General features: G+C 41.9%; 1 protein-coding gene across 1 annotated transcript in view; it reads left to right on the top strand.

The window, feature by feature from the left end:
• Window positions 1-9,234: 9,234 nt before the first annotated feature.
• The window catches only part of LOC134338236 (transcription factor GATA-4-like), a 30,263-nt gene continuing 11,939 nt past the window's right edge, over window positions 9,235-27,558 (top strand). Inside the window, exons 1-2 of the mRNA XM_063033937.1 lie at window positions 9,235-10,212; window positions 24,775-24,941. Of these exons, the coding sequence (XP_062890007.1) occupies window positions 9,723-10,212; window positions 24,775-24,941 (657 nt within the window). The 5' untranslated portion in view covers window positions 9,235-9,722. The remainder of the gene's footprint in view (window positions 10,213-24,774; window positions 24,942-27,558) is intronic.

Genomic DNA, 27,558 nt, shown 5'->3' with positions numbered 1-27,558 from the left:
TTTTAGCCTACTAACCAAACTGTCAATATTTACTGTGCGTGATAAATGGCTTCATAATTAGTTGCATTCTTAAACATGATACTGTTAGCTAAAGGGAAGCTCAGTTGTCCACTTGCATTGCGATATTGCAAACCTTCTGTTGCTCTTATCAATGTAATACTAAAGGAGTTCTATACTAATGTTATACCAACAATGAAGCATTATGATGTCACATAGGACGATAGTGACAATCCCACCACACACCTACAGACAATGGAAGGAGTCCTTCTACCAAGGCCGCTGTTTTTCCCTTTTCTGATATACTTCAAAAAGATTATGCGGTTGTTAAACACGTTGCTGTTTGTGGGACCTTGCAGTGTACAAACGGCAACAGGGACTACGCCTCAGCAGTATTCCAGCAAAATACTGCTGATGTTGGCAGCATGAAACAAAGAAATTATGTGCTGAAAATCTCAGCAGGACAGGCTGTGTCTGTAGACATAGAAATGGAGCTAAACTTTCAGGTTAATGACCTTGGACACTGGCTGTTTATAGAGATGTTATTCATTAAAAACACAATAGATTATCACCCTCACTCATAAATCAATTTCAAACTATTACAGCATATGGTCAAATATTAATATTCCATTATTTAATTGTTAACTTATTTTTCAGATTGTTTCGGCAAACACGAGAGAGCCATTACTCATCTTCAGTGTATTCTGTTGCAAAGTAACATTATTTCCAGTGTCCTTTCGTATATTTTAATTTTTTTTCCCTTTTTTTAAATATCTGAGATGATGCTTGTTCATTCCTTGTTTTCGTCATCTTCTCCAAATTTCTCATTGTCTGTGTCAGCTACACGGCTGGTAACAAACTCACCTCTTCACCTGTACGTTGAAAACTCTTTTCATATTCCAGAAACGTGGCCACAAAAACCTGCGCTGAATCTCAGGGACAAACAAGAGAAAATCCGCAGATGTTAGAAATCCAAGCCAAACAAATAAAATGCTGGAGGAACTCAGCAGGCCAGGCAGCATCTATGGAAAATAGTACAGTCAACGTTTTGGGCCAGGACCCTTTGGGCTGAGTCCTGATGAAGGATCATGGCCTGAAATGTCAACTGTACTCTTTTTCCATAAATGCCTGCTGGGTTCCTCTGGCATTTTTTCAGTCTCAGGGAGGCTGTTTTGTGCTTTGGGGAGTATCTTTTAGTTAAGATATTAACCTGAGGCCTCGTCCACTGCCTCAGGTGAATTTATTAGATTCTTTAATGCTATTTTATAAATGTTCTCCTGTGTCATGGCCAACATTTATTCCTCATTCTATTTCTGGTCATTATCACGTTGTTGATTAGGCAAATTGGCATGTAAAATTCCTACATAATAAATATAACTGTACTTCAAAAGTGCATCATTAGCTGTAAAATACTTTTGGGACATCTTGGGAACACATAAATGAAATGTTTTACTTTGTTTTATGACAATTTTCTAGTTGTGAATGTGATTGTAAATTCTGTTGAACTTGCCGCAGTGGTAACGTCATCAGCAATCCCAGCCTGACCCTCAAGAGTAGCTGGATGGACACTTGGAAGGGAATCAAACCAGTTTAACTCCCACTCAATTTAAGATCATTGGAGCAACCCATAGACCATTTACCAATTCATTGGTCATTTACTATTACCCAGGAGGCAGTGGATATTTGACCAATGGGTATACTCAGGACAGGGATGGATTCCTTCAGGTATTTGTGGCCTAAGGGAAACTAAAGTGGATGGTGTGGGATCAATTATGTTTTTACTGGATAGGTGAGCTGACTCAATGGTCTATTTGTGCCACAGTGATCTGCAGCAAACAATAATTTATTCAAAAACCTCATTAATTAAGTAACGTAAACACGATTAATCATATAACCATATAACCATATAACAATTACAGCACGGAAACAGGCCATCTCGGCCCTTCTAGTCCGTGCCCAATGCTTACTCTCACCTAGTCCCATCTACCTGCACTCAGCCCATAACCCTCCATTCCTTTCCTGTCCATATACCTATCCAATTCTTTTTTAAATGACCAAATTGAACCTGCCTCTACCACTTCTACTGGAAGCTCATTCCACACAGCTACCACTCGCTGAGTAAAGAAGTTCCCCCTCGTGTTACCCTTAAACTTTTGCCCCTTAACAAAAGTTGAGTAAGTAATATCTTTTATTTAAATATATTCTGGGTTCTAATTTAATTAAGTTCATATTCAATCACCGGTTGCCTACCTTATTCTGCCATGGACCCCTACTATTAGCTAAAAGGTCTGTAGAGCCTAGGTTGGGGACCCCCTGTTTTAGATGCATTAAAAATTCTTTTGGGGTCATTTCTTCTGGCAAGAATGTTCAGCAACAATGAAATCACAGCAGGATTTTAAATTTCCAATCTTAAGTGCTCTGAAAAAAATGTTATTGTCTGCACCTAACATGTTAGTATCTACTTCCTCTTTGAGTTATGTTGAAGGAAAATTAAACTAATTAAAATACAATCTTATCCTTATGAACTAGCAAAGTGGCACTTGATTATTTAAATCTTAAACGTTTCACATAGTAATGCAATTTTAATTTTAATTATAGAAAGTTATATAAAGATTATAGAGATAATACATTGTATAAAACTGTAGATTGTATTTATCTTGTGGTCTAGATGACATCCACGAACTATTTAAAATGTACTCTTGTTGTCTGTTACTCTGTCTAAATTCTGATAATAAATGATAGTCTTACTACTTAGTTGCCCATTTTGCAAATCTCTCTCAGGTGATAGTAGATTCCAAGAAATTACCTGTGAAAGACTGAAATGATGGGTTCTCAATAAGTAATATTTTGTTAAATCTTTGCTGCGTATGATTTATAATTGGGCAATGCTGTGTGAGAGATGTTAATTACAAATCTTAAAATGGAATCCCAGAATAGTTACAATACAAAATAAAGAGCTCAGCCCATCACCCAGGACATTCTCTCTTCTCGCTGCTGCCATCAGGAAGAAGGTACAGGAGCCTCAGGACTCACACCACCCAGGTTCATGTCCCCTCAACCATCAGGCTCTAGAACCAGAGGGAATAACTTCACTCAACTTCACTTGCCCCTTCACTGAACTGTTCTGACAATCTACGGACTCACTTTCAAAAACTCTTTATCTCATGCTCTCAATATTTATTGCTTATTTATTCTTTATTATTATTTTTCTTTCATTTTATATTTGCACAGTTTGTTGCCTTCTGCACTCTGGTTGCTCGCTTGGTTTGGTCTTTCATTGATTCAATTTTGATTATTGGCTTTATCGAGTATGCCTATAAGGAAATAAAACTCAGGGTTGTATATGGAGACATATATGCACTATACTAATAAATTTACTTTTACTTATTTTTACTTTTTTATTACGTTACCTCCTTGATTTCCTCCATTATTTGTCTAGGGTAGGGCCACCATCAAAGGTATTTTAAATAATATCTATCTACCTCATGAAACCTTGATTGCTTCTATTTCCCAAACCATTTCAAGCAATAAGGTCCAGATCATTAACACGCTCGGAATTAAAACGAATTCTCACATTGTCCTTGCATCATTTTTCCCATCACATTGTATCTACTGCAGATTTAAGTAAAATATTAGTTCCCTTGCCTTGTCTTATTCTACATCTTCTGCTATCTGCTGCAGTCGCTGCATTATCACACAGTGCACCCACCAATCAGAGTCATTTCAGTGAAAGCGAGATCCTCACGTTTCCTGTTGAACCTTAGGTCAGCCAATGATATCAAAATAGCAAAATGAAATTGCACAAGGGAGGAGCCATTAAACATAGTAGATGACGTCAGATTGTCTTAACACTACACATTGAAAAGATACTTACTTTTTAGTACAGCTCCACTGTTTAAATCGATTTCAGATTATGAATCTTTTGTTTTACTTACAGCTCAAAACAGAACATCCGCCTCATTTTTCATGCTTTCAAAACTATTAGACCTAAGGCATCATGAATTTAAAAGCTATTGCGTCATGGGAGCACAGTGGTTAGCAAAACGCTTTACAGTACAGGTGATTGGTTTCAATCTGTCTGTAAGGAGTTTGTACCTTCACCCTATGTTTGCATGGGTTTCCTCCGGGTGCTCCAGTTTCCTCCCACAGTCCAAAGACATACCAGATGGTAGGTTAATTGGTCATTGTAAATTATCCTATGATTCAGTTAGGGTTAATTCGGGGGTTGCTAGGCAGTGCAGCTCGAAGGACCAGAAGGCCCTATTCTGCTCCGTATATTAACAAGTATTGCATTGAATTGAATAAGAGTAAATCATATTGATATTTGGTGGGGAAACCTAATATCTTTACTTTTATAAAAGTGATCAGCCAGTTTCAAAATATAAACAAGTAACTTCCAGAAAATGCAAATCATTTACTGTCTAGTTTTGCACATTCCATGTCGTTTCCTGGATGATATTTCTGAATTTGTTATTGTCATGATTTAAGAATGCTGGGTGGCTGGTTAATCATGAGATTAGAATATTTAACTTTGAGTGTTGCATAAATACCATTAGGGTCTTTTGGACTAAAAGATTTACATAATGTTGTTTTAAGCCCTTATTAGTAACTCAATGCTCCCCGCTGTGTTATATTTATATGCTTACATTTTAAGGGAATCATATTCCACTCTCTAATCTTGTCAGCTCATGTCATGAATTTTGGTAGAAAGTGAGAATCATAAAACATTAGCAACATACATCAAAGTTGCTGGTGAACGCAGCAGGCCAAGCAGCATCTATAGGAAGAGGCGCAGTCGACGTTTCAGGCCGAGACCCTTCGTTTGCGATCATAAAACATTAAACTGATAATTTTATTCCAAAGAATAATGGTGTTAATATATTTTATTGAATTTGTTCATGATTGAGAAAGTACCTGGAAAATGCAGATACTGTAACTTCTAGTAATTTGTGTTGTCTTCCAGAATATACCATGACTGTGTGGCTGTCACCAGACCTTGACAAGCTAGCTAGGAGACATACTGTATGACAAATTTTATCTGAATATCATCAAACGAGGCATATTGAGGCTACTTTCATGTTTAAAAAGCTGCCTAAACGCATGATGTTTAAAGTAACATGATTTAAGAAATAGCATTACTCAGAAATTCGAAAGGGAGCAAAAATAATCTCTGTACATTCTTGTGACGTTAACTTCGCTTTTTTTTATTCTCACCTTTCCACAACATTTAAACTTTTTTTGTTCTTTTGTGATGTCTTAAAGCACAACAGAAGAAATCACATATTCAAAAATGTTCTTTACCTTCGGTTCTCTTTATCTTGCAATTTCATGCTCTCGGTATTTATTTGCTATTTATATTTGCATTTGCGCGGTGTATTGTCTTCTGTGCTCTACTTGATCTTTCATTGATCCTTTTATAGTTACCATTCAATAGATTTGCTGAGTATGCCGGCAGGAAAATGATCTCAGGGTTGTATGTGGTGTCATATACGTACTCCCATAATAAAATTTACTTTCAACTTTGAACTTTGAAATGGTCACGGAAAAGATTCACGGTAGCTCCTCCGATCATTTCTCAAAGGGAATAGTTTGCTTTTTCATGACCTCTTCCAAAGCAATCGGATTATTTACTGCTTAACTAATTTTAACATAACAATTGCTTATAAGTATGACTTGATAATGTTTGTTATACTATGATAAAACAAGATCATATGACAGTTTACTAATTGAGGTTTTAATAGTTTTCTAACTACTTCCCTATCAATATTGTAATTACCAGCGACAAAAAAAGATCTCTGCAACACTGCCTTTACAGGTCCCATTTTTCCACTGTGTATCACCTTGAGTTTTATTATTAGAGTCTTGTGCTAGCTAAGGAAAACCACATTTTCTTTTGCTCAAACATCTTTTGAACGGATAGATAAAATGTGCTAACAATCATTCTCAAACAGCGTTAAGTTTGATGATTGTAATTAATGAGGTGAATGTGAAAAGAAGTTCACCTGACAATGCAGAATAAATGGAACAAGTGTTAAACAGCCTTCACACCTATCTCCCGACACATTTTTATCGCGCATGAAAGGGGAGTGGTGTCCTGTTTAATGTGTCACTTAAAATCAATGCCAAAACCAACACTTTTAACATAAAGAGGGTCAAACTGTGCCCCGTGACTAACTTCCAGTGGTTGAAAGGGGTGTTACTTCAATATGTAAAAGTCTTCAGTGATTAGATTAAGAGATGCAAAAGGTCTAAATTGACTAAAGAATGATGTTAAAATCCACAGTAAACACGTGTTTTTTCTCAGCACTTAAATACGGGGATTTAGTGAGGTAAAATGATATGTAATGTAATGGGGTTAATCTGTTCAAGGGCAGAAAGTATGTACATTAATGTTCAGGTATTTATATTTTCTCACCCAGGCCCCTGCCAGCTACGCACTTTCAAAACTAATACACATGAGCCCAACCTTTATAACAGTAAGAGAGATACGTCATATTCAGAGTTCAAATTTCAAAGTAAATTTATTATCAAAATACATATATGTCACCATATACAATCCTGAGATTCATTTTCCTGTGGGCATAGCCAGCAAATCTATAGAATAATAATCATAACAGAGTCAATTAAAGGCACCAACTGGGCGTTCGACCCGTGTGCAAAACTGTTTGTTTCAGACTGTGCAAACACGAGAAGAAAGAAATAATGATAGTAAATAAGTAAGCAGTAAGTATTGAGAATGTGGGATTATCAGTGCTTGAAAGTGAGTCCATTGTTATGGGAACATTTCAGTGATGGGGCAAGGGAAAATATTCCCTTTGTTTCAAGAAGCAAAAGGGTAATAATTGTTCTTGAACCTGGTGCTGTGAGTCCTGAGACTCCTGTCCCTTCAGCAGCGAGAAAAGAGCATGTCCTGTGTAATGGGATCCCTCGTGTTTCCTGCGACGACAGTCGTGGAGCAAAAAGTCAAAGACTACCTGAAGCACAAAACCTTCCAGGATCTCAGTGTCAGACTTGGTAGTGCTCTGTCTTCGCGCAGAAGCAATGAACCCCAACCTGGTTCATTCCATGCGGGGCAGATACCTATAAACAGAAGTTCTTCTAACGCCAGCGCCATCAAATAAAGCGGTAAAATGTAACAACAGGAAAGTTACACACATAAAAGTTGCTGGTGAGCGCAGCAGGCCAGGCAGCATCTCTAGGAAGAGATACAGTCGACGTTTCGGGCCGAGACTCTTCGTCAGGACCACCAGCAACTTTTATGTGTGTTGCTTGAACTTCCAGCATCTGCAGATTTCCTCATGTTTGCGTTACAAGAAGAAAATAGGTGGGTAAGGTTGTGCCTGTCCGTGGTTGATAATATTTTTGGGTAAATCGTTTTTTTTATTAGAAAAGACATTCGTGGGATTTGATGTTAATGTATTTGGAGCTTTCAACAATGAGCAGTTTGTAGACTGTTTCCAAAGCACAGTATAGATCAGCAGGTTAAATGTCAGTTTGGATTAATTCAAAGATTTAGTCCTATAAGAATCACCTCAGTTTGCCCCCCCCCCCCCCGTCTATCTGCCTTGTTCCGTAGATCCATTCAGTTGAAGGAAGATTTTCAGGCCACCGCAAGGGAGCCCTTCGACCCAATGAGTCTGCACCCGCTGCGAGTTAGCACAAGGCGAAATTAATCCCATTTCATACCCTGGTTTCAAAGTTTGTCTTCCTTCCAATCATCTTTTAGGAATATCACTTCGTAAAAAAATAATTTCCTCACCTTTCTCCTCAACCCCATAATGATAACTAAATAACCGACTCAGTCAGGAAGCAACTTTTCCTCACGAGAAGTTTAAATTCTCGAAAATGTATAAACAAATGCAATCCTTAAACCTCATCATAATTTTTATTTTTTTCTCTCTCTCTTTCTCTGTGGCATTCGTCCCAAAATCTCACGCCTTCCTTCGACGACCATAATGTTCTATTCTTCAAATTGTCGCGATGAATCCGCGCTAAACAACCCGTGTGTCATTTGTCTCCTTTCTGTAACGATACCTAAAACTGTACGGAAATCTGGTGTGGCCTTGTATATATTTATGGTCATCTTTCCCTTCATGTAAAAGTAGAATTCTGCTTCGTTCTGGAGCCATCTCAGGGGGCTTTAGCTGGATTGCCTATTGGCGCGTTGGGGCGGGGGGTTATATTTCCTTAGTCGAGACCATTTACTGACTTTCCACAAAGTATAGGGTCCCAATTCTTAGTTTTCAAGAGTTGCATGAGAGAGCAAAATATCTACTAGGTGGACTCATGGCCACAGTTTACCTAGTCTGTTCCAAACCGAGATACAGTACGATTAGGGTATCGCTTTGGAATAACAACAGATGAACGGTTGTCAGTGCTGTTGGTTCGTATCGCTCCGGTGTAACATAGAATTCACTTGATACCAAAGAAAATTAAAATATGTTACAAGATCTGAGAACTTATTTTATTCGATTAAGTTTTTCGTCGAAAGAGACTGAAGATCAGCAAGTAAAAGTATTTAAGTTGAGTAAGTGTCCATGTGTTACCATCAGTTTTATACTTTAAATAATGGCTTAATATTTTCAACATCCCGGCCGCCCGGCACAAATCTGTGCTGATTTTACTTTCATGAACTGTTAGCCCAGGTGGAAACCTCGAAGTCTGAACGTGCCGCCATGTTCCCAGATCAGACACAACGCACTTGTCTCGTGTATTTGCATCTGCCCTGAATCTTCGGTCAAACTGGGTTATTTCTGTCGCTGCCGTTTTTGCCTCTGGGTGAATTATTCCGCTGCCATCACGCGTATTCCTGCGTAAATGAAAAGTTCATCAAGTCCCCTTTTCAGATTTTGCATGGCATCAGAATATTTGAAGTTTAAATGTTCTCGCTCGCGTACTCTCTTAATCTGGTTACAGCCACGTAGAATAAAAATAACAGAAGACCGGTTATAGAAAGAATGGGAATCTTGAATCTACTAGCCAAAAAGAGCAATTAGAGAGTTAGCAGCAAATCAAAAGAAAATTTTACAGGTTGAATTGGGCACTCCTTTCTTGAAATCAAAATCCTTATTTGGATCATGTTATTATAACGACAAATAATAATATTTGCGAGCCTTTCGTCCTGCTAAACAGCCATATGCAGCGCCGATAAACGAGGTGGGTAAAGGCGCGCGTTCCCGCACCTGGAGAGCGGAATCTGCCGGGATTCCAGCCGGCTGCAGACCCGGGTAAACAGAGCAGAATAAAGACCGCCCCGGGAAGTCGAGTGAGGGCTGGGGCTGAAATAGTTAAATGGCAGATTGACAGCGAGATGCATTCACTGGGAGACGCTGGCAGGTGGGAGGGTCCTCCGAAATCCCCCATGATTTGACTTCCATTTCCTTTCCCTTTTTCCTTCGATCTTTGACCAGCTGATGAACTCTGCCTCTTGCTCTCTCACTTGCACCCTCTCTCAGTAGTTCTGTCAGTCAATCCCCTCCTTCGGCGGATGTCAGTGGTCTGGATCTACTCTCCTGCTTTGGGACGGACTCGGAACCGGCACCATTTGGCACCAACTGAGATCGCCAGGACTTTCCACTAAAGGACATCTATATTCAGTGAGAGGGGGTCAACGCTGTGCGTCCTTGAGCCGGGTCCCGGTGTCCCGGGACATCAGGCGGGTGGCACTGCTGAAGTTTCTCCCGGTGCGGGACTGCGCTCCCATTGCCCGGTACCCTGCCCCGGAGATGTACCAGGGTTTGGCCAATCCCTCGCCGTACACGGCGCACCCTGACCCGGTCGGGGCTTTCTTGCACTCAGCCAGTTCCGCCGTCTACGTCCCAGGCACCAGGATGACCAGCGGGCTCTCGGGTTTTTCCTACCTGCAGGGCGGCTCCCCCCAGCAAGGCAGCCCGGTGTCGCCGCACCCATCTTGGGCTCAGACGCAGGCTCAGGCGGCGAGTAGCGAGCCTTCGTGCAGCCGCAACCATGGTTCCTACTCTTCCAGCCCGCCCATCTCCAGCGGAACCCCCGCCTTCAGCAGCCCTCTGTCCATCTCCTCGGCCGCCGCCGCCGCTGCCGCCGTGCGGGACCAGGTCAGCATTAGCTGGACCCTCAGTGGCTCTTTCCCCAATCACTACCCACAGTACCTGAGTTCAGAGGCGGCTACTGCCTGGAGTTCGGCTCCCATGGACAATGCTGCCTTCAGTTTCCTCCCGGGTCGCAGGCACGGCGAAGGTAAGGCTGGAACTGGGTGTTTGTGGATTGGGGAATGTGGGGAAAATACTCCAAAACAAAAGAGCAGCGCGAAGGGGCTGGGGCTGCATGAACCCATTTATTGTTCGCCAGAATAACTGTTCAGGATCTTTCCCTTGTTCTATCCGCCGGCTGGCCACGACGACAGTTCATTTGTTACTTCCTAAACCAAGTGGAGTTCCAACGAATCTTTTTATTCGTAGGTTTAGGTACGGAAGAAAATCAAGACACGTATTTCTAATGCTTAATGTTGGCATTTTAATTTGCGTTAGCTGCAATCTACAATTTAGAAACGTTAAAAGCGATTGTTGTAATTAAAGTGTTGATGCTATCTACAGCTTTATAAACATCACAGGTTCACCGTGAGGGTTCCTGATCGGACTAAAATTGATCTTTCTGATAACTTTAAAGAAACTGTCAATGTAACTGTACCTAGTTTCTCCGTTTCATTAATGGAAAGATGTTAAGGACGAACTGTGTCATTCTCGCCTACTTTTGAAAGCGACAGATTATATGACGTGGCCAACTAATTTTGTAATTTTTTTTCAGGCGTTAGTTTTCGTAATCTGTGTTTTCACAGATTGTGTTCAAACCGTGATGTCAATTAACTGGAGTAGATTAGGACAGAGCACAAATTGTGCTTTGAATCCAATCGAAGGGGGTTGATTGTACCTCAGATGCTGAGGAAGCGCAACTGAGGCCTTGTAGAAGTTTGTAGCGATTCTGTGCCTGGTTTAAGCAGAACGTACACATTGGAACCTGAGATTAAGAGAGAGACAGTCGAGTCCGCTTTTTAAAAATAAATTCGCAATTCAATAATTAAAATGAGGATTTAAAAAGATGGAAGTTAACGAACAAGTCGCCGGGCTTCAAATATTAGGCTGTCTGTGCAGAGCAGAATCATATCCCCGGGAAAAAGAGAAACAAAACGTTTCTGACGCGGTGAAGTTACGTTAGTTTAGGTTCCAAACCTTATTTTGTTGTGTGTGTTTTAAATGTTATGTAGCTCTGCTACTCCGATTACGGTTTGTGCCTATTGACGTTAAAGTGATCAAACCGTTAGGGGAACTGATCAGTTTGCCACAGAGCCTGGTTGGAGATTGGCAGCGTTGCTAGGGTAAAGCTTCCAGTAACTTAAAGGTAATCGAGCGGCCGACTTTACAGTCAAACCCTTACTATGGTGAATGTTGTCCACTTTGCCCCCTTATGAGTTACAAGCTCATTGAGTGGGTAGTGTTACCCCTCAGATTTAGAACATGCTGGGAAAGGGATCGGGTAACAACAAGAAGCCCGCAAACCAATAACTTGAATTCTGTATCCAGAATTCCCTTAATACTTGATAAAGTATATATTTTCTTAAGGACCAATGCCACATATTCCAAGTAAACAGAGCACTTTCCCTACAATTCCTCCCTGATTCCTTGATTTGCACTTTAAGGGTCGGTAGCAATGGCTGGCCGCAGTGTTTATTTTCGTAGAATTGCGTTTAAGTTTTCATATTCTTCGAGTGAGGTCTGTAATTAGCTTTTCAATGTAGTCCGTTGTGACGGTCCAGTTCTGATGTAAAACGCCTTTATTGTACGTCGTGCATAATAGCAAAAAGTGCAGGAGTGAGTGAGGTTGGGAATGGGATGGGTGCTGGGCCCATTGAAAAACATAACACTGTTGACGATATTAAAATATATTTTACCAAAGCACGTCAGGTTTGCGACTTTCCTGAAACTTTCGTTCTCCAACTCCCCGGAAATGCGGTAAGAGAGAATCTGTGTATGCGCATTTTGAGATATTATGCAACCATATTCTTCAGCCATCTTGTAAGGTATAGATAATTTTAAAAAATCGAAAGAGTGAAGAGTGAAGAAAATTCGCGCCCAACATCCAATCTTACACTTTATTTTCCGTGTTAGACGAACCAGTAAAACGTAGAGATCCAGAAGTCCTGTAACTACTAAATGTGAAAAGAAGTTCATATATATCCGTCCACTGCTTCGGTCTGTAAGCAGGCAACGGAAAGTAAGGGTGATTTTCCTGAACGTTTTACTCAGTCTGTTCCGTCTCTGCAGGCCGTTTTGGAACGGCGTTGCTGCTTAGTTTAAGGGGAGTCGATTTCCTTTGTAGCTACAGAATGATATAGCTGTGAGTGGGAGAGTTACCGGAAAAGGTGTTTGGCAGGAGCGGTACATGTTTTGTATCAGGAAGGGAATCATGGAAAGTTCTGTTTTTTTTAGCTGAACTTAAAAGATTTCGATTGTTGAAATATAAATCTTTACTGAATGTTATTTTTAAAAAAAAAACAGGGCCTATAGGCAGTGCCTTCGCGTTCAGAGCTCCGGCCCACACAGCAGTGATTGAAATACATGGTCATTTTTTTTCTTAGATATTTCTTAAATGGCCAGACCTACCTATCACATACAAATAAAGTAAGCTGCTGTTTTTCAAACAGAATTTTCAAAAGATTAATTAGTTTATTTTGCATAGAACGGTGCCATATTGTGTGATACATGTAAGTATGGCGGTTCGCGAATTGGGCTTGAGAACCTTTCTTGAATTAATCGATAAATAATGGTCGACTTGTTGCTGAATATTCTGTTTATAAAAATGCCCAGACCGCAATTCGCTCCCATTAAAACTTTTGACTTAAAACCACGTCCTTGCAGAAATCAACTGTACCTTCGTCTGTAGTTAGAATTGGTCAGAAAATTAAAACACAACTGGTAATAGACCATGCAGGGAATTGTTTGTGTGTAGGTTCGAAATCTCACAAATTTTAGCATGTGTAGGTATACAGGGCTCTCTGTCCATCGCAAAATCAGCCAGGCCCTAACAGATAAGATTTGATCCCGCGGTAATATCCCCGAAAGGAGTGAGGCCTTCGTCGTCAGATTTGACCATGGACATTGCTTCCTAGTTGACTATATAGGCACACCTGGGCAGCACGATATGGGGAGCAAACTGTTAATCCCAAAATAATGCCAATGATAATCGTCGCCTAGTTCTAATTTGTGATCTTTTTTCCCTGTCTCATGTGAAGGCGAGCCTCGTGCCTTCTGTAAAATAAAACCTAACCCTAGGAGGGTGCAAATTGATTCCCGCACCACTCCCTACCCCAAATTATCGCTGGTTAATTTAGGGTTCAAGGCCCGGTGAAACGATAGTGTGAAAGCAAAGGGCAGGAGCACTACAAAATGATCAAAGCCAGTTGAGAAACGATTATATTAATTGCCTTTCCAAAGACATAATTAATATAGTTATTTCTAAGATCAAATCATATTTTTGAGACACAGCAGGCGAGCTCAGTCGATTGCGATGCGACGACTACTTGCGGCGCGAGGGAGGGAAAAGCTTCAAGACTGCATAAAGCTGAAGCGATCAGTGTTTTGTGTCGTATTGTAGAACACTGCGGGACCTTCTGAGCGGATAATGACTCGGGACTGTTGACACACTTCCTTTATTACACACTTTGGGAGGGAAAGGCAGGTGAGGGGCGAGAGGAGGTCGCTGCTGTGCGAAATGGAGCACCTTGCGTGTTTAAAGGTAGAGCCGGGTATGTATGAGCCCGCTTTTTCCCTCACCGGTCCACAGCCAGCCATCTCTTAACCCTCCGTCCTCTTTGGGACGCTATTACGGACCGGGAGGTCCGAAGAGAGATCATTTGGGAAATGACTGAAGACTGGATGCGAGGGTGAAGTTGGGCCGGGGGATGAAGAACGTCGCTACCCCAACCCACCTCTTCCAGATATTAATTGATTCTGTTTCTATTCCGCTAATATGGCGATATACAATTCGGAATGGAAAGGACTGCCGATTCTTTTATAAAGATGGACCCTTTGCGATATTCAATCGGACAAGCATCAGGTGGAATTACCTTACCAATTTCCATTGCGGGCGAATCGGGAATTGATTTATTCTGCAATCTAACTACCAACGTGCCTTCCTGATTTTAATGCAGAATGGTTGGTAATTAAATCCAGTAATGCAAAATTGTAAAATACAGAGCATTCTAGTACCTGGGCTTACGACAGGTGTTACTGTCCAACATGTTCCGGAACTTACCGCCGAGATCCCTCGCGATCAATCACTTAAGGCCACATGTCAATTTTACACTTTGCGAGCTTCCCCATCATGGGAGAATATGCCCAAAGTCAATTATTATTTGCATTTCTTTCGGAATAAAAATACACCCTTTTTCTCCCCTGCTGAATTTCAGTAAGACTTCGTGGTCTTGGTAAACTCCCGCTACCAACAACTGTAAGGAAAGAAATGATATGGGGGCTCTGGCAGCGACCATGGAGGGAGAAACTGTTAAAAGTTTCAGCTCCGAGACCCTTCGTCAGCACTGATTTTGCTTTTCGCCAATATAGATTGGGCACGTTGAGGTCTGTCGGTGTTTAAATTCATCTGAAGCTGTTGCTAATAATTTAGATATTGCAGGAATTGAGAATTGTTTCGGGCCCGCCGATAATTCGGCGCCCAGGGAAGTCTGATTGTGTAAACATTTCCGCCCTTTCACCGGTCAGGGCGCAGCGGCGATGGGAGACAGTAGCACCCTCCGGACAGAATCACCTCTAGTATGAGCAAAGCAGATGGAGCGATGAACGGTTCTCCTTCCCTGGGAGATTCGCCTTCTGTGGAATTCGGATAGAGACTTTTTTTTAAACTACACCCAGCGCCTCGGCAGTGCACAGATACATGAAGGACTGCATAGAGATTGACAGTGTGGCCAGGTTTATAATAAGGACAAAAATGTTATTATAGATCAAAACGAACAATTTCTTGCCATCACTCAATGGATAGCGGGGGGCCGATTCATCAACTCCGTTTTGAGCTGGAAAATCAATGGAAATTACACGAGATTGGGAACAGTCCTTAACAGTCCAGTAAACTGCTTTTAATAATGCCCTTGGGAAGAATAATTCATTCATTAAGCGAAGTGGATGAGGGATTAGGAGCGACTGGGAAGGGAGGAGATATAAACTGGATAAATAACGGAAGCTAAGGGGGAATTTGCAGTGGGGTGGATATAGATGAACCACCGGCGACTGTCTGTTTAACTTGCACTTGAGACTCAAAATCACTTTCGCACTTCTGCTCCTGTCCTCTCCGTAATTTGCGTCACAAATGTCGCCCACAAACTCACAGCTGCCAAGATATTGAAGTCAATCCGAGGATTTATTGAAAGCCGGAATTATGTATCGCGGGCACTTAAAATTTTGAGAAAGCTGCAGTATTTCAGACGTAATTAAGATTGCTTTTCCGATAGTCTGGAATTACACGCCGTCTCAGCCAGCAGCACAGAAGCACTGGTTCCGTTTTAACAACGTAAATGCAATGCCTCTTAAAGAATAATTCATTAAACCCGTGTCTTTTTTTTCACAAAGCACAGACGTAATTAAAGTTTAAGGCAAAAAGTAATTTTCTTTCCAATCATTTTGCTTAGAGATAATCGCGGTCTGGACACGTTGGGAGCAGTCAAAATCACAGCTCGCAATCGAAGCAGAACTTGAAAACACCTCCTAAAGTTCTCCTCAGTAGTTCTGTCTTGAACCAATCCAGGTCCTCTGTATTATTTTCATTTCATAAATATAATGAACACGTTTTTTTTAATTAACAGCTTACTACTGCTTTATTTGACCCCCAACGCCCATCCATATTCTGGCCAAGGTCTACCGCTGCTCGCCAATTAGCACATTTTCCCCGTCTCTGCTACAAATCACAGACATGTTGGTCCGGCAGGGCCGGTCTTCCTTAATGATGTAATTTTACAATTTTATCTCTTTAAAATCCAGCTCATCTGACGTGATTATTTTTACAGCTTCTCAAGCTGAATATTAAATATCGCAGACACCGGCTGCTTAGCTTCATTAGAAGCACAGAAAACACTTTTGTTCAGGCGTATGGAAATAACTTGACGAGCGTTAGGCAGTAAATTAAAGGACCAAATATAAGGGACTGTTGGTTTCTGGAGGATAGGGTCGCATTAGCACGCTGTTCCATATCTCCGCCGTTTCTTTCATCAGATTATACATGTACATGCCCCCAGATCTTTTGACCGCCCCCCCCCAACTTTTGACCCTTGTTGATTCATTTTGTCAGATAGACGAGACATGTACATTGCGTACCACTGGACGAAGAAAATGTGATCTCCGTTCACTTTTCCAACTGAAGTTCAAAGTAAATTTATTATCAACGCCATGTAAAACCCTAAGATTCACTTCCTAGCGGGCGTGCTCAGTAAATCCAAGAGCCGTAATAGAATCAATGAAAGACCGCACCGAACAGGACGGACAAACAACCAATGTGCAAAAAAAGCAAGAAACTTTGCAAATACAAAAGGAAAAAAATGATAATAAGAAATAAATAAGCAATAAATATCGAGAGCAGGAGATGAAGCCCTTGAACATGAGCCCATAGGTTGTGAGAACAGTTCAGTGATGGGTCGGGTGAAGTTCTCCACACCGGTTCAAGAGCCTGGTGACGGGGGGGGGGAGGGGGTAATAACTTCGTGAGGTTGCTGACGTGGCAAAATCCAAATCTAATCCCTGTCCCTTAGGGGGGGGGGCAATATGGACGGAAGTGAATTAAGAAAGAGAATATAATTTTTATTGAAATCTGTCCCCTACATCAAGCTCTGAACACAGAGATTCGCTAATATTATGTGAGTTATGTGAACAATAAATCGCTGACGGAGATGAATTCACGTCAAAGATAAATGAGCGGACGAATTGTTTTTACAACACCCGGTCGGAAATACACTGACCGGCTCCTGGAGAAGTATTCTCACCTTGGTTAAGTGACGGAGTGAGGGTGGGAGAAAGTACACGGATAAGTGAGGGATACCTGGCAACTGATCTACAACTAAATCAGGTCTTCGATTGAAATAAGGGTCTGACTGGTGCTCGAATACTGTGAACTGGGTGCTTGCGATCGGTGTTTAGAGAAAATTGAGTGCAACCTAATATTGAAATGGGCGCAGATTAAGATCTTATCCACCAGTCCCCATCTGTAAATCCAGATAAAGATCGGTAAAGTTACCGACACAGCCAAAATGATTGTACGAGTTACTTTAGTAACGTGGTGACATCTTTACAGAAGACCGTCAGTTATTTCTTTTATCTGTTGTACATGAAAGTTATACTGAAATTCGGTGCAAACAGTGATTTCATCAATCATTCCACTTCAACCGAGCCGAGGTGAATGAACTGCAACCAACGGGCAATTGTGCGATTTGTACTTGAATTTCACCTGAATTGCTCATACGATGGTGGGGGGGGGGAGGGGGAGAGGGGGGAGAAGTATTTAGTCTGGGCTAGTTACGTAGCAAGGTGTTTTAATCTTTTTATCTCCGAAACCAGAGAATCAGAATCAGGTTTAATATCACCAGATAATGTCGTGAAATTTGCGGTCTTTGCGGCAGCAGTGACATGCAATACCGGATAATAGATTGTAAAAACTGAATGACAGTAAATATATATACCGTTTATTAAATTAAATAAGTAGTGCAATTTTTTTTAAAAAGTAATGATATAGTGTTCGTAGGGTCACCGTCCATTCTGAAATCGGATGGCGGAGGGGAAGAAGCTATCCTGAATCGTTGAGTGTGTGGAAGGAGATACGCACCCCCTTCCTGATGGAAGCAACCATTAAAAATGCTATAATGAACTTAATTGTGCGAAGAAATTTATTTTCAGTCGGTAGCAATCGATATATGATACTTTATTCACACGGTCAGTGAGGTTCATTATAACCGTTTTAATTCGTTTTCAACTAAATGTAGTCTCAGACCACGACTGATATTCAAAGAAGGGTCAGAGATGATAATGTAGAACAGTACTCGAACTGGATTTGTTGTTTTGGACTGCCGTTGGGGGCAGATGAGCGGCCTTATTATTTGTAACGCGTTATATCTGAGCTGGGAGTTATTGATAATTAACTAGAGGCACTCAAAGTAACTAACCGGTTCCAACCATCAACGTTTTCTTGAACATTGGAAGAGTACGGCCCCGTACAATCCATGGGCGAGCAAGTGGCCTAGTTCACATCACGATGGCGTTTCCACGTTTTCCCCACTTGGACTTGAAAGCATCTCTTTCTACCCAGCGCTGTGCTTAATATAATAAATATTTCGCCTCCTGGACAAAATCGTACCGAATTTAAGCGAATTGGAATCTAAAGTCTCTCACTGCTTGCTGAATTGATTGACCTGTGATTATTTTTAAAAAAGCGGCGAACACTATAACGAACTGTGTACTACCGATAGAAGAAAAGAAATGACAGAAGTCAAATGACCTTCAGGTCAACATTAAGGTACAACTTAGCACTAAAACCAAGCCGAGTAAGATTCCCTGGACGAATTACAGCTGGTCTAAAATCTTAAAACATGGGCCAAATTTAATGTTGGCATTCAGGCAGCTGGGACTGGATACTACGATAATTGCACTGAGCTTGATTCCATTCCAAGGTGCAGGTCTGAAACAGTGACCTGAAGCACAGTCTCAGTTTGACCAATTATTGTCTCCGGTGCAAAACAAACAATGCTTTGCAATCATTATTACTTAAAGGGAAATCCATTTTCAGGGTTTACCTTAAATACTTAAATACATATCCTTCCAACTAATAAATCTTGGACACAATTTCTAACCCGATGCCCAATAGCAGTCGTCGAAATTACAGAATTATACAACACCATTGCACAGAAAGAGGCCCTTCAGCCCGTCTAGTCCATGCCAAAACATTAATCTGTCTAGTCCCGTGGATCTGCACCTGAACCACAGCTCTCTATACGCCTTCCATCTGTGTACCTATCCTAATTTTGCTTAAATGTTAAAATCGAACCTGCATCCACCACTTGAGCTGACAGCTCATTCCGCACTCTCATCACCCTCTGAGTGAAGAAGTTCTCCCTCATGTTCCCCTTAAACATTTCACCCTAACCCATAACCTCTGGTTATAGTGTCACCCAACCATCGTGGAAAAAGAAAGCCTGCTTGAATTTATCCTATCTATGCCCCTCATAATTTTGTATTCCTTTGTCAAATCTCCCCTCAATCTTCTACTTACCGGGGAATAAAGATCTAACCTATTCAACTTTCTATACAACTCAGGTCCTCAATTCCTGGCAACGTCATTGTGAATGTTCTCTGCACTCTTTAAATCTTATTTACACCTTTCCTGTAGATAGGTGACCAAAACTGCAGACAATGCTCCAAGTTAGGCCTCACCAACAGCTTATACAAATTCAACATAACAGCCCAACTCCTATTCTCAATACATTGATTTATAAAGGTCAACGTGCCAAAAGTTTGTTTAAGACCCTGTCTAGTCTCCCTGTGGATGCCAATTTCCAAGAATTATGGATCTATATTCCCAAATCCCTCTGTTCGACTGCATTCCTCAGTGCCCTACCACTCACCATGTAAGACTTACCCTGAATGGTTCTCCCAAAGTGCAACAACTCACACTTCCCTGCATTAAATTCCATCTGCCATTTTCCAGCCCATTTTTCTGGATGGTTCTGATGCTGCTGCAAGCTTTGATAGTCTTTCTTCTTGTTCACACTGCAATCCGATTATTTGCTGATCCAGTTTCTCACATCCAGATCATTAATGTAGATAACAAACAATAACAGGCCCAGCACCCATCCCTGTGGCACACCACTGGTCACAGGCCTCCAGTCAGAGGCAACCTTCTACTAGCACCCTCTGGCTTCCTCTGCGAAGTCAATGTCTAATCCAGTTTACTATCTCATCCTGAATGCCATGCGAATGAGCTTTCTTGGCAAACCTCCAATGTAGGACCTTGTCAAAAGTTTTGCTAAAGTCCATGTAGACATCCACTGCCTTGACTTCATCAACTTTCCTGGTAATTTCCTCGAAAAATTCTACAAGATTGGTTAGACATGGCTTACCACACAAAAAAAAGCCATGTTGACTCTCCTTAATCAGTCCCTGTCCATCCAACTACTTATATATCCCGTTTCTTAGAATATCTTTCAGTGACTTTCCCACTGCTGACCTCAGGCCCACCAGCCTATAATTCCATGGTTTATTCTTAGAGCCTTTCTTAAACATCAAAACGTTAACTATCCTCCAATCCATCAACACCTCGCCCCTGGCTAGGGATGTTTAAAATATTCCTGCTAGGGCCCCTGCAATTTCTGAACTAGTATCCTATAGGGTCGGAGGGAGCACCATCTCAGGTCCTGGAGATTTATCCACCATAATTTGCATTAAGACAATAAGCATCTCCTCCTCCATAATCTGTATAGGGTTGATGAACTCGCTGCTGCTTTGCCTCACCTATAGAGTCTGTATCTGTCTCCCAAGTAAATACAGATGCAAAAAAAAATCAATTTAAGATCTCCCCCATCTCCTTTGGCTCCACGTGTGAGCTACCATTCTGACCTTCCAGAAGATCAATTTTGTCCCCTGCAATCCTTTTCCGCTTAAGATTTCTGTAGAAGCCCTTCGGATTCTCCTGCAGCTTGTATGCAAAAGCAATCTCATGCCTTCTTTTAACCCTTCTGATTTCCTCTTCTGGTGTTCTCTTGCATTTCTTATACTCCCCAACCACTTTATTTGTTCCTTCCTGCCTATGCACCTCATTTTTCTTAACCAGAGCCTCAATATCTCTCGAAAACCAACGTTCCCTAAACCTGTTATCTTTACCTTTTATTCTGACAGACAAATGCAAACACTGTATTCTCTAAATTTCACTTATGAAGGCCTCCCATATCTCAAGTATGAGAACAGCAACACTAAGCTAGAAGCTCATTCTCAGTCAAAAATATGCTTTGTGTTGCACTCAGTCATAGTCATAGAGCACAATACGAGGCCCAATGACCCACCATGCTTTGGCCAACCATCAAATACCTATCTATACTAATCCTATTTTCTAGCACTTGGTCACAGCCTTCAGTGTCTTGCTGACGCAAGTGCTTGTTCAGTACCTGCCCCCATCACCGTCTCCAGCAGTGCATTCCAAATTTCAACAAAAAACGACCTGTCCCAATCCACACTTGCGAGATCCTTTCTGATGCCATCAAAATTGGCTTTTCTGCAATTTAGAATCTCAACCCAAGGACCAGACCTAACCTTTTCCATAACTACCACGAAACTAACGGCATTATGATCACTAGTTGCAAGGTCTTCCCCTACACAAATTTCTGTCACCTCTCCTGTGTCATTGCCTAATAGGAGATCTATTATCATTCTCTCTAGTTGAGAATTCTGATTAAGGAAACTTTTCTGATTACATTTGACAAACTCTTTCCCATCCAGCCCTTTTACAGTATGGGAGCCCCAGTTAACACGTGGAAAGTTAAAACCAACAACTATCGCCACCTTATGTTTCTTGCAACAATTTCCTATCTCTCTACAATTTTGCTCTCTGAATCTCGCAGACTGTTGGGTGGTCCATAATACAACCCCATTAACCTAGTCATAAAGCCTCACCAGATGAGCTCCCCAGTCTGAGCACTGCCGTGAATTTTTCCCCGACTAGCCAATGCCACCCCTCCTCTTTTAATTCTCCTTGCTCTATCATGTCTAAAACAACAGAACCCCGGAATATCCTCCCCCTCCTGCAACCAAGTCTCACTCATAGCTACGATGTCATAATTCTACAATACTCCTTGCAATGAAGTATACGCAGCTCAGAACATCAGTCCTAACTTGCTCGATCTTTTGATTCCTGACTTTTGTATGTAGGATTTACCACATCTTTGTCCACAACTGTTCCACTATCTGTTCTGGCGCTCATTAACTCTACCTTAACCCCCCCCCCCCCCCGTAACTCACCTGCAAACCTTCTCGCTAGCATATTAGTCACTGGCCCGTTCGGGTGCAAAGCGGTCCTTCTGTTCAGGACCCACCTTCCCTGGAAGGGAGTCCAATGATCCAAACATCTGAAGACCCCACCTCCACTCCGCACTTTCTCCTTAGCCACGTGTTAAACTGCACGATCATCCCATTTACGGCCTCCCTAGCACGTGGCACGGGTTCCACTCCTGAGATCACAGCCCTGGAGTTCCTGTCATTTAATTTAGCAGCTAACTCACTCCCTGAACTCATTTTCTAAGAGCTCTTCACTGATGTCATTGGTACCGATGTGGACCACAAACTCTGGCTGTTCACCTTCCCAATTAAGAATTCCGTGGACTCGATCGGAGGAGTCCGTGACCTTCGCATCCAGCGGGTAACATACCAACCAGGAATCTCATTCTCGTCCACAGAACCCCTGTCCGTTTCCCTAACCAATGAATCCCCTATCACTACACCTCGCCTCTTCTCCCCACTTACTTTTTGAGCCACAGCGCTAGACTCATTGCAGGAGACTTGACTACTATGTCTTTCCTCTACTAGGACATTCCCCTCACCCCCAATGTTATCCAAAGCAATATACCTGTTATTGAACAGCCACAGGGCACTCTGCTCTGCTGCCTATCACCTTCCCCTCTCCTGACGGTCACATTGTTTCCTATGTCCTGCACCTTGGGCGTAGCCACCTCTTTATATGTCCTGTCCATCAACCCCCTCAGCCTTCCGAAGTTCAGCCAGTTCCAGCACCAATTCCTTAACACGGTTTGTTAGAAATTCTAGCTCGATACATTTCTTGCAGTTGTAGTTGTCAGAGGCGCGGAAGTCTCCCTGCCTTCCTAAAAGGAGCATTCTACTATTCTACCTAACATTCTCGCTGCTCTAAATGTGCAGCCAGAAAGAAAGAAAGAGTAACTAATGAAAAAAAAACAAATCGACCTACAGGCCTGGTGAGGCAAAGACTCGACTCCCCACTCAGACACTGGCCCACTCACACAATGGCCGCTCTGCTTCAACCTAACTTCTTTTGGATCTTACCAAGTGCCCAGTTATGCACAATCCAGTGTGTCCTCGGGAACTGTGGCGTGCAAAATTATAGTATCTAATTATGTTGCCAGTATAAAAAAGGCCTGCGATTAATCCTGACAATTTGTTTAATTATTTCATTGAAGTTGTGCTTCATTAAAGCTCTTTGCTGTTTTTCCAAGATAACATTGTATTATATATCACGTTGTGAATTTTGTAACTGCAGAATTACACAGGAGGGCAAGACCCCGCTTTCTAAATGTTCACCCAGAATAACAACCGGACTGCCCACTTGCTGCAATTATTATCTTCTTCTGTTGAAAATCCAGAGCAACACACACAAAATGCTGGAGGAACTCAGCAGGTCAGGTAGCATCTAAGGAAAGGGATAAACAGTTGACGTTTCCGACCGAGACTCTTCATCAGGACGAAGAGTCCTGCAGTCTCGGCTCGAAACGTCAACTGTATATTATTTTCCACAGATTCTGCCTGACCTTCCGTGTTTTATCTTCTTCCAGTGTTTTTTTTTAACTGAATGGGGTATTGGACAGGTTGAAGCTATTGTCTCCAGTGCTCCAGCCATTCCAATCCCTAGCAACTGTCTGATGTCGATTCAGAATGCACATGATGTTAGTGTCCTGTTTGACCCTGTGTTGAGATTCTGACTCTTTCTCCGCTCACTACTAAGGATGCTAATTTGATCCATTGCGACATTAGCCTGCTGAAAACCTCAGCCATGCGTCACTTCATGCATGTGTACCCTAACAAAGTATCGGCAAGCTTTTTTGTTCTACTCTGTACAGCCTTGAGGGCATCCACAACTCTACTGTCCGACCATCAATATCTATCACCTGCCCTTGACCCATCCATCGTGACGCAATGGCTCCACCGTAATTCTAAGATCTCTTTTTCGGCTACATTAAGAGCTTTGGTCTTTTCTAACTCTGCCATTCCCTCAAGTATTATAAATCTCTGAGATATTTCTCCTCCAGTTCTCTATGTAGTTGTCCACCAATAGTCGCCCAGAGAGGACGGAATTCCCTCTATGCTGCTCCGCCTTTCCTGCCCCCTTTAAGACACTCTTCAACCCCCAACCCTCGAACCGAACTATTGCCTAGTGATTTTAATATCTCACAAGAGACGGGGCATCGTTTTTTTAAAAATTGTTTGAAAACGATCTTACGAAGGTATTTGAAAGGTTTGTGCTCCATAGTCTAATAACGCAGCACATCTCTCGAATATTCAGCTTGACGCCGCTTAGTTAGTCCAACTCTCACCTTAATTAATGCAAGCTCCTCTCGGGCTTTGCCGCTGTGAATGCTCTTTGCAAAAATCCATATTCGGGGACGGACTGCAGTCTGAGTCACTTACTGAATGGAAAACCAGCTCTTTACCGCCGATTTCTCAGCAACAACTTGTTTACGTTAATGCACAAGTGTCTATACATCTCACTGAAAGAATGAGAAAAAAAGTAATAGTAGTCCACTCGGCCCCTCTGGCCTGTTCTACCATTCGAGGTTATCAGCGGTCGCCCCGTGTCCACTGATGCCCTTGATATGAGAATTCGCCGATCCCCCGTTTTGGATCCTCAATTTTATATGGCTGGCCTTCTTAGCGTGTAGAACAGTAAACTGTGTTATTAGTCTATTTTAATGGAATTTGTGAGTGTGCCTAGCAATTACTTTGAAATCTTCTCTTTGCCTAGAACTACTTGAAGACGTCCTTGAAGGCCGAGAGTGCGTGAATTGCGGGGCCATGTCTACCCCACTGTGGCGGAGAGATGGAACCGGCCATTATCTGTGCAATGCCTGTGGACTCTATAACAGAATTAACGGGATTAATCGACCTCTTATCAAACCTCTCAAACGGCTGGTAAGATACAGGAAAGCGTGCTCCGTGGCGAGATTGGAGGTTTAGGTTGATGTTGACAGAAAGGAATCATTCTCTTTTTATGTGAACAATCATAAACACATCTCCTGAGCAATAATCTCAAAGTGCTCTCCGACAGTCAATAAATGGCTCCCGCACGCTTGATTAACGCCTGTGTTCAGCATGAGCTGGAGTTATTCATGATGAACAGGCATTTTGTTTCCATTGTTTGTACCCGTTATATTTAATGATTTGTTTTAGTCAAGGTAGAACTTTGAACTTTGAAGAGCCTTCAGGAAATGTTTGAAATAATTTCCTTGTTTTTTTTAAACATGTAAGCAACGTTTAATTAATGATGCATCAGGAAGGCAGTTTAATATGTGTATATTGATACTTATTATTATATGTAGATATGCGCTTTTATTTTGTTTAAGAGATTTAATTGTCTGTTAAACTTCGCAATCATTGATTTTCATTCATTCCAGTTAAAAATCTTCAATATATAAAAAAAATCCAAGGACGACAAGATTGAAAAGATCAGTTTATGAGGCTATTGTTTTGTTAGCAGGGTATAAATTATTGAGAATACAGAGGATAGAACAATACAGAACAGTTCAGACCATTCAGATCGACGATGTTGTGTCGACTTTTTAATCTACTCAAATGCTTCCCTCCAGCGCAACCTTCAGCTTTTTCTTTCATCCACGTGCCTATCCAAGATTCTCTTAAATCTCCGCAATGTGCAGTACAGTGTATGTTTCCATCACCAATCCCAGAGGAAAGGATAGGTATGTTTCCTACTTACAGAGTGGTAAGCTCCACGCGCGTACCACTCTCTGTGTAAGAAACAGACCTCTGACACCACCTTCCCCCTCTCCCCCCATTCTTTCCTCCAATCACTTTAAAATAATGTATTAGTTATTTCTGCTGCTTGCTCGGACGCTTAGCTCCGAAATGGAGCACAGGCCATCGATGACCTCCCGTCTCCAATGTCCTCTGAAGTCGGTGGTGCGGTCAGAGTTTCCATTGCATCCACCGTACAGGGGATTGGCAGTTACAGCTTCATTGGAGACCCGTTGGCCTTCCATACCCGTTTCCACTTCCAACAACAGGAACAATAGCGTTGGACATTGAGACGCAGCTATTTACGCCCTGCGGGATAAAGATGATGACTGTCCACTCTTCCTCTGCATCTTGCATTTATACACATATATCAAGTTACCTCTCATACCTCTTTTCTGCAAGGAGAAAACCCCTAGCTCGCTCAAACATTCCTCACAGAATATGCCATCTAATCCAGACTGCATTGGATAACGCTCCTCTGAAGCCTGACTAATTCTTATAACGAGGCGACCATATTTGAGCTATGCTATATAAAAAATGTTTCAACTCTTAGCTGGGCAAACTTTTATGCCTGTCGGATACCTTGCATGGACCTATTCCTTTAATTAGTCTTGCAGTGCGTATTCCAGTAACCGATCAGAACGCGAGCGTTTGTCACTCTCATTGCGCTTCTTTCCAGTGAGACAAGCTAGATTTGGTAACTTGAATGTAGAAATCTATTATTAGGTAAAAGCACAAGCACGAAGTCAGTTGAGCTTAAACGGTTAAGAGCATTGCAACAAACGAGGACAATCTAGCCTGTCGAGCCTGACCCTCCATTCAATGAGCTGATTGCTGACCCGTAACCTTGTTATTTCACATTTTTTTCTAATCAGTTTCAGTTATTTCATGGACAATTTAATTAGCCTCAATGGCTGTTTGAGGAAGAGTTCCAAGCCTGCACCACCACCCCCCCCCCCCCCGCCATCCTTTCAACGTGGAAGTGACCTCGAGCTTCGTCCGTCCAAATCAAGAATTAGGAGCAGGAGGAGGCAATTCGGCCCTTCGAGCCTCTTCTGCCATTCACAGAGTTTATGAATGATCTTTTACCTCAACGCATTTTCCCATTCCTGTCCTTAAATCCTTTAATACTCAGAAGTCTACCGATCACTATTTTGAAAGCAGTAACAAAGCGCCTCAGTCGTTAATTGTCTTCAACTGTTCGATTCTACACCATACCGCTCGACTTCCCAATGAGGGTGAATAGGTTGTCTGCATTTATCGAGTTCTCCATTATAACCTTATAACCATTTAATTTGCCTGTTAATTTCCAGCGAAACCAATCACATTTTCAATTATTTTGCCTTACAATATAATCACTGGATTCCAGATATTATTCTGATAGCAGATACCACTAGACTGAAGGACATCTTCTCCTTCACTGATATCAGACTCTTGAACGGACCACATTTGCGATAAGATGGCCCCTTTGTCTTATGTTCTACCTCCTTATGACTGTGCGCTTTATCGTTTACCCGCACTGCACGTTGCCGGTAGTTTTTACACCTCACTCTAGCTCATTACACCGTTTACTCATTTTATCTGTACAAGCAGTGGGCAAGGCAAGCTTTTCTCTGTATCATGATACAAGCGATAACAACAAGCCAATACCGATACGACACTTCCTCCTAAAGCAACGTGTTCTTTCTAAGATGTTGCGCTAAGGTTGCCCACGGAGCTCCAGGTGTGGTCCAATGAGGGCTCCAGCAGAAGTCCGAGCACTTTGCAGTCCTGTCCA

Source organism: Mobula hypostoma, chromosome 26 (assembly GCF_963921235.1).
Source record: "Mobula hypostoma chromosome 26, sMobHyp1.1, whole genome shotgun sequence".
In the NCBI taxonomy this organism is placed as follows: domain Eukaryota; kingdom Metazoa; phylum Chordata; class Chondrichthyes; order Myliobatiformes; family Myliobatidae; genus Mobula; species Mobula hypostoma.
The sequence above is the reverse complement of the archived record's forward strand: the minus strand, read 5'-3'. Positions and strand labels throughout refer to the sequence as shown.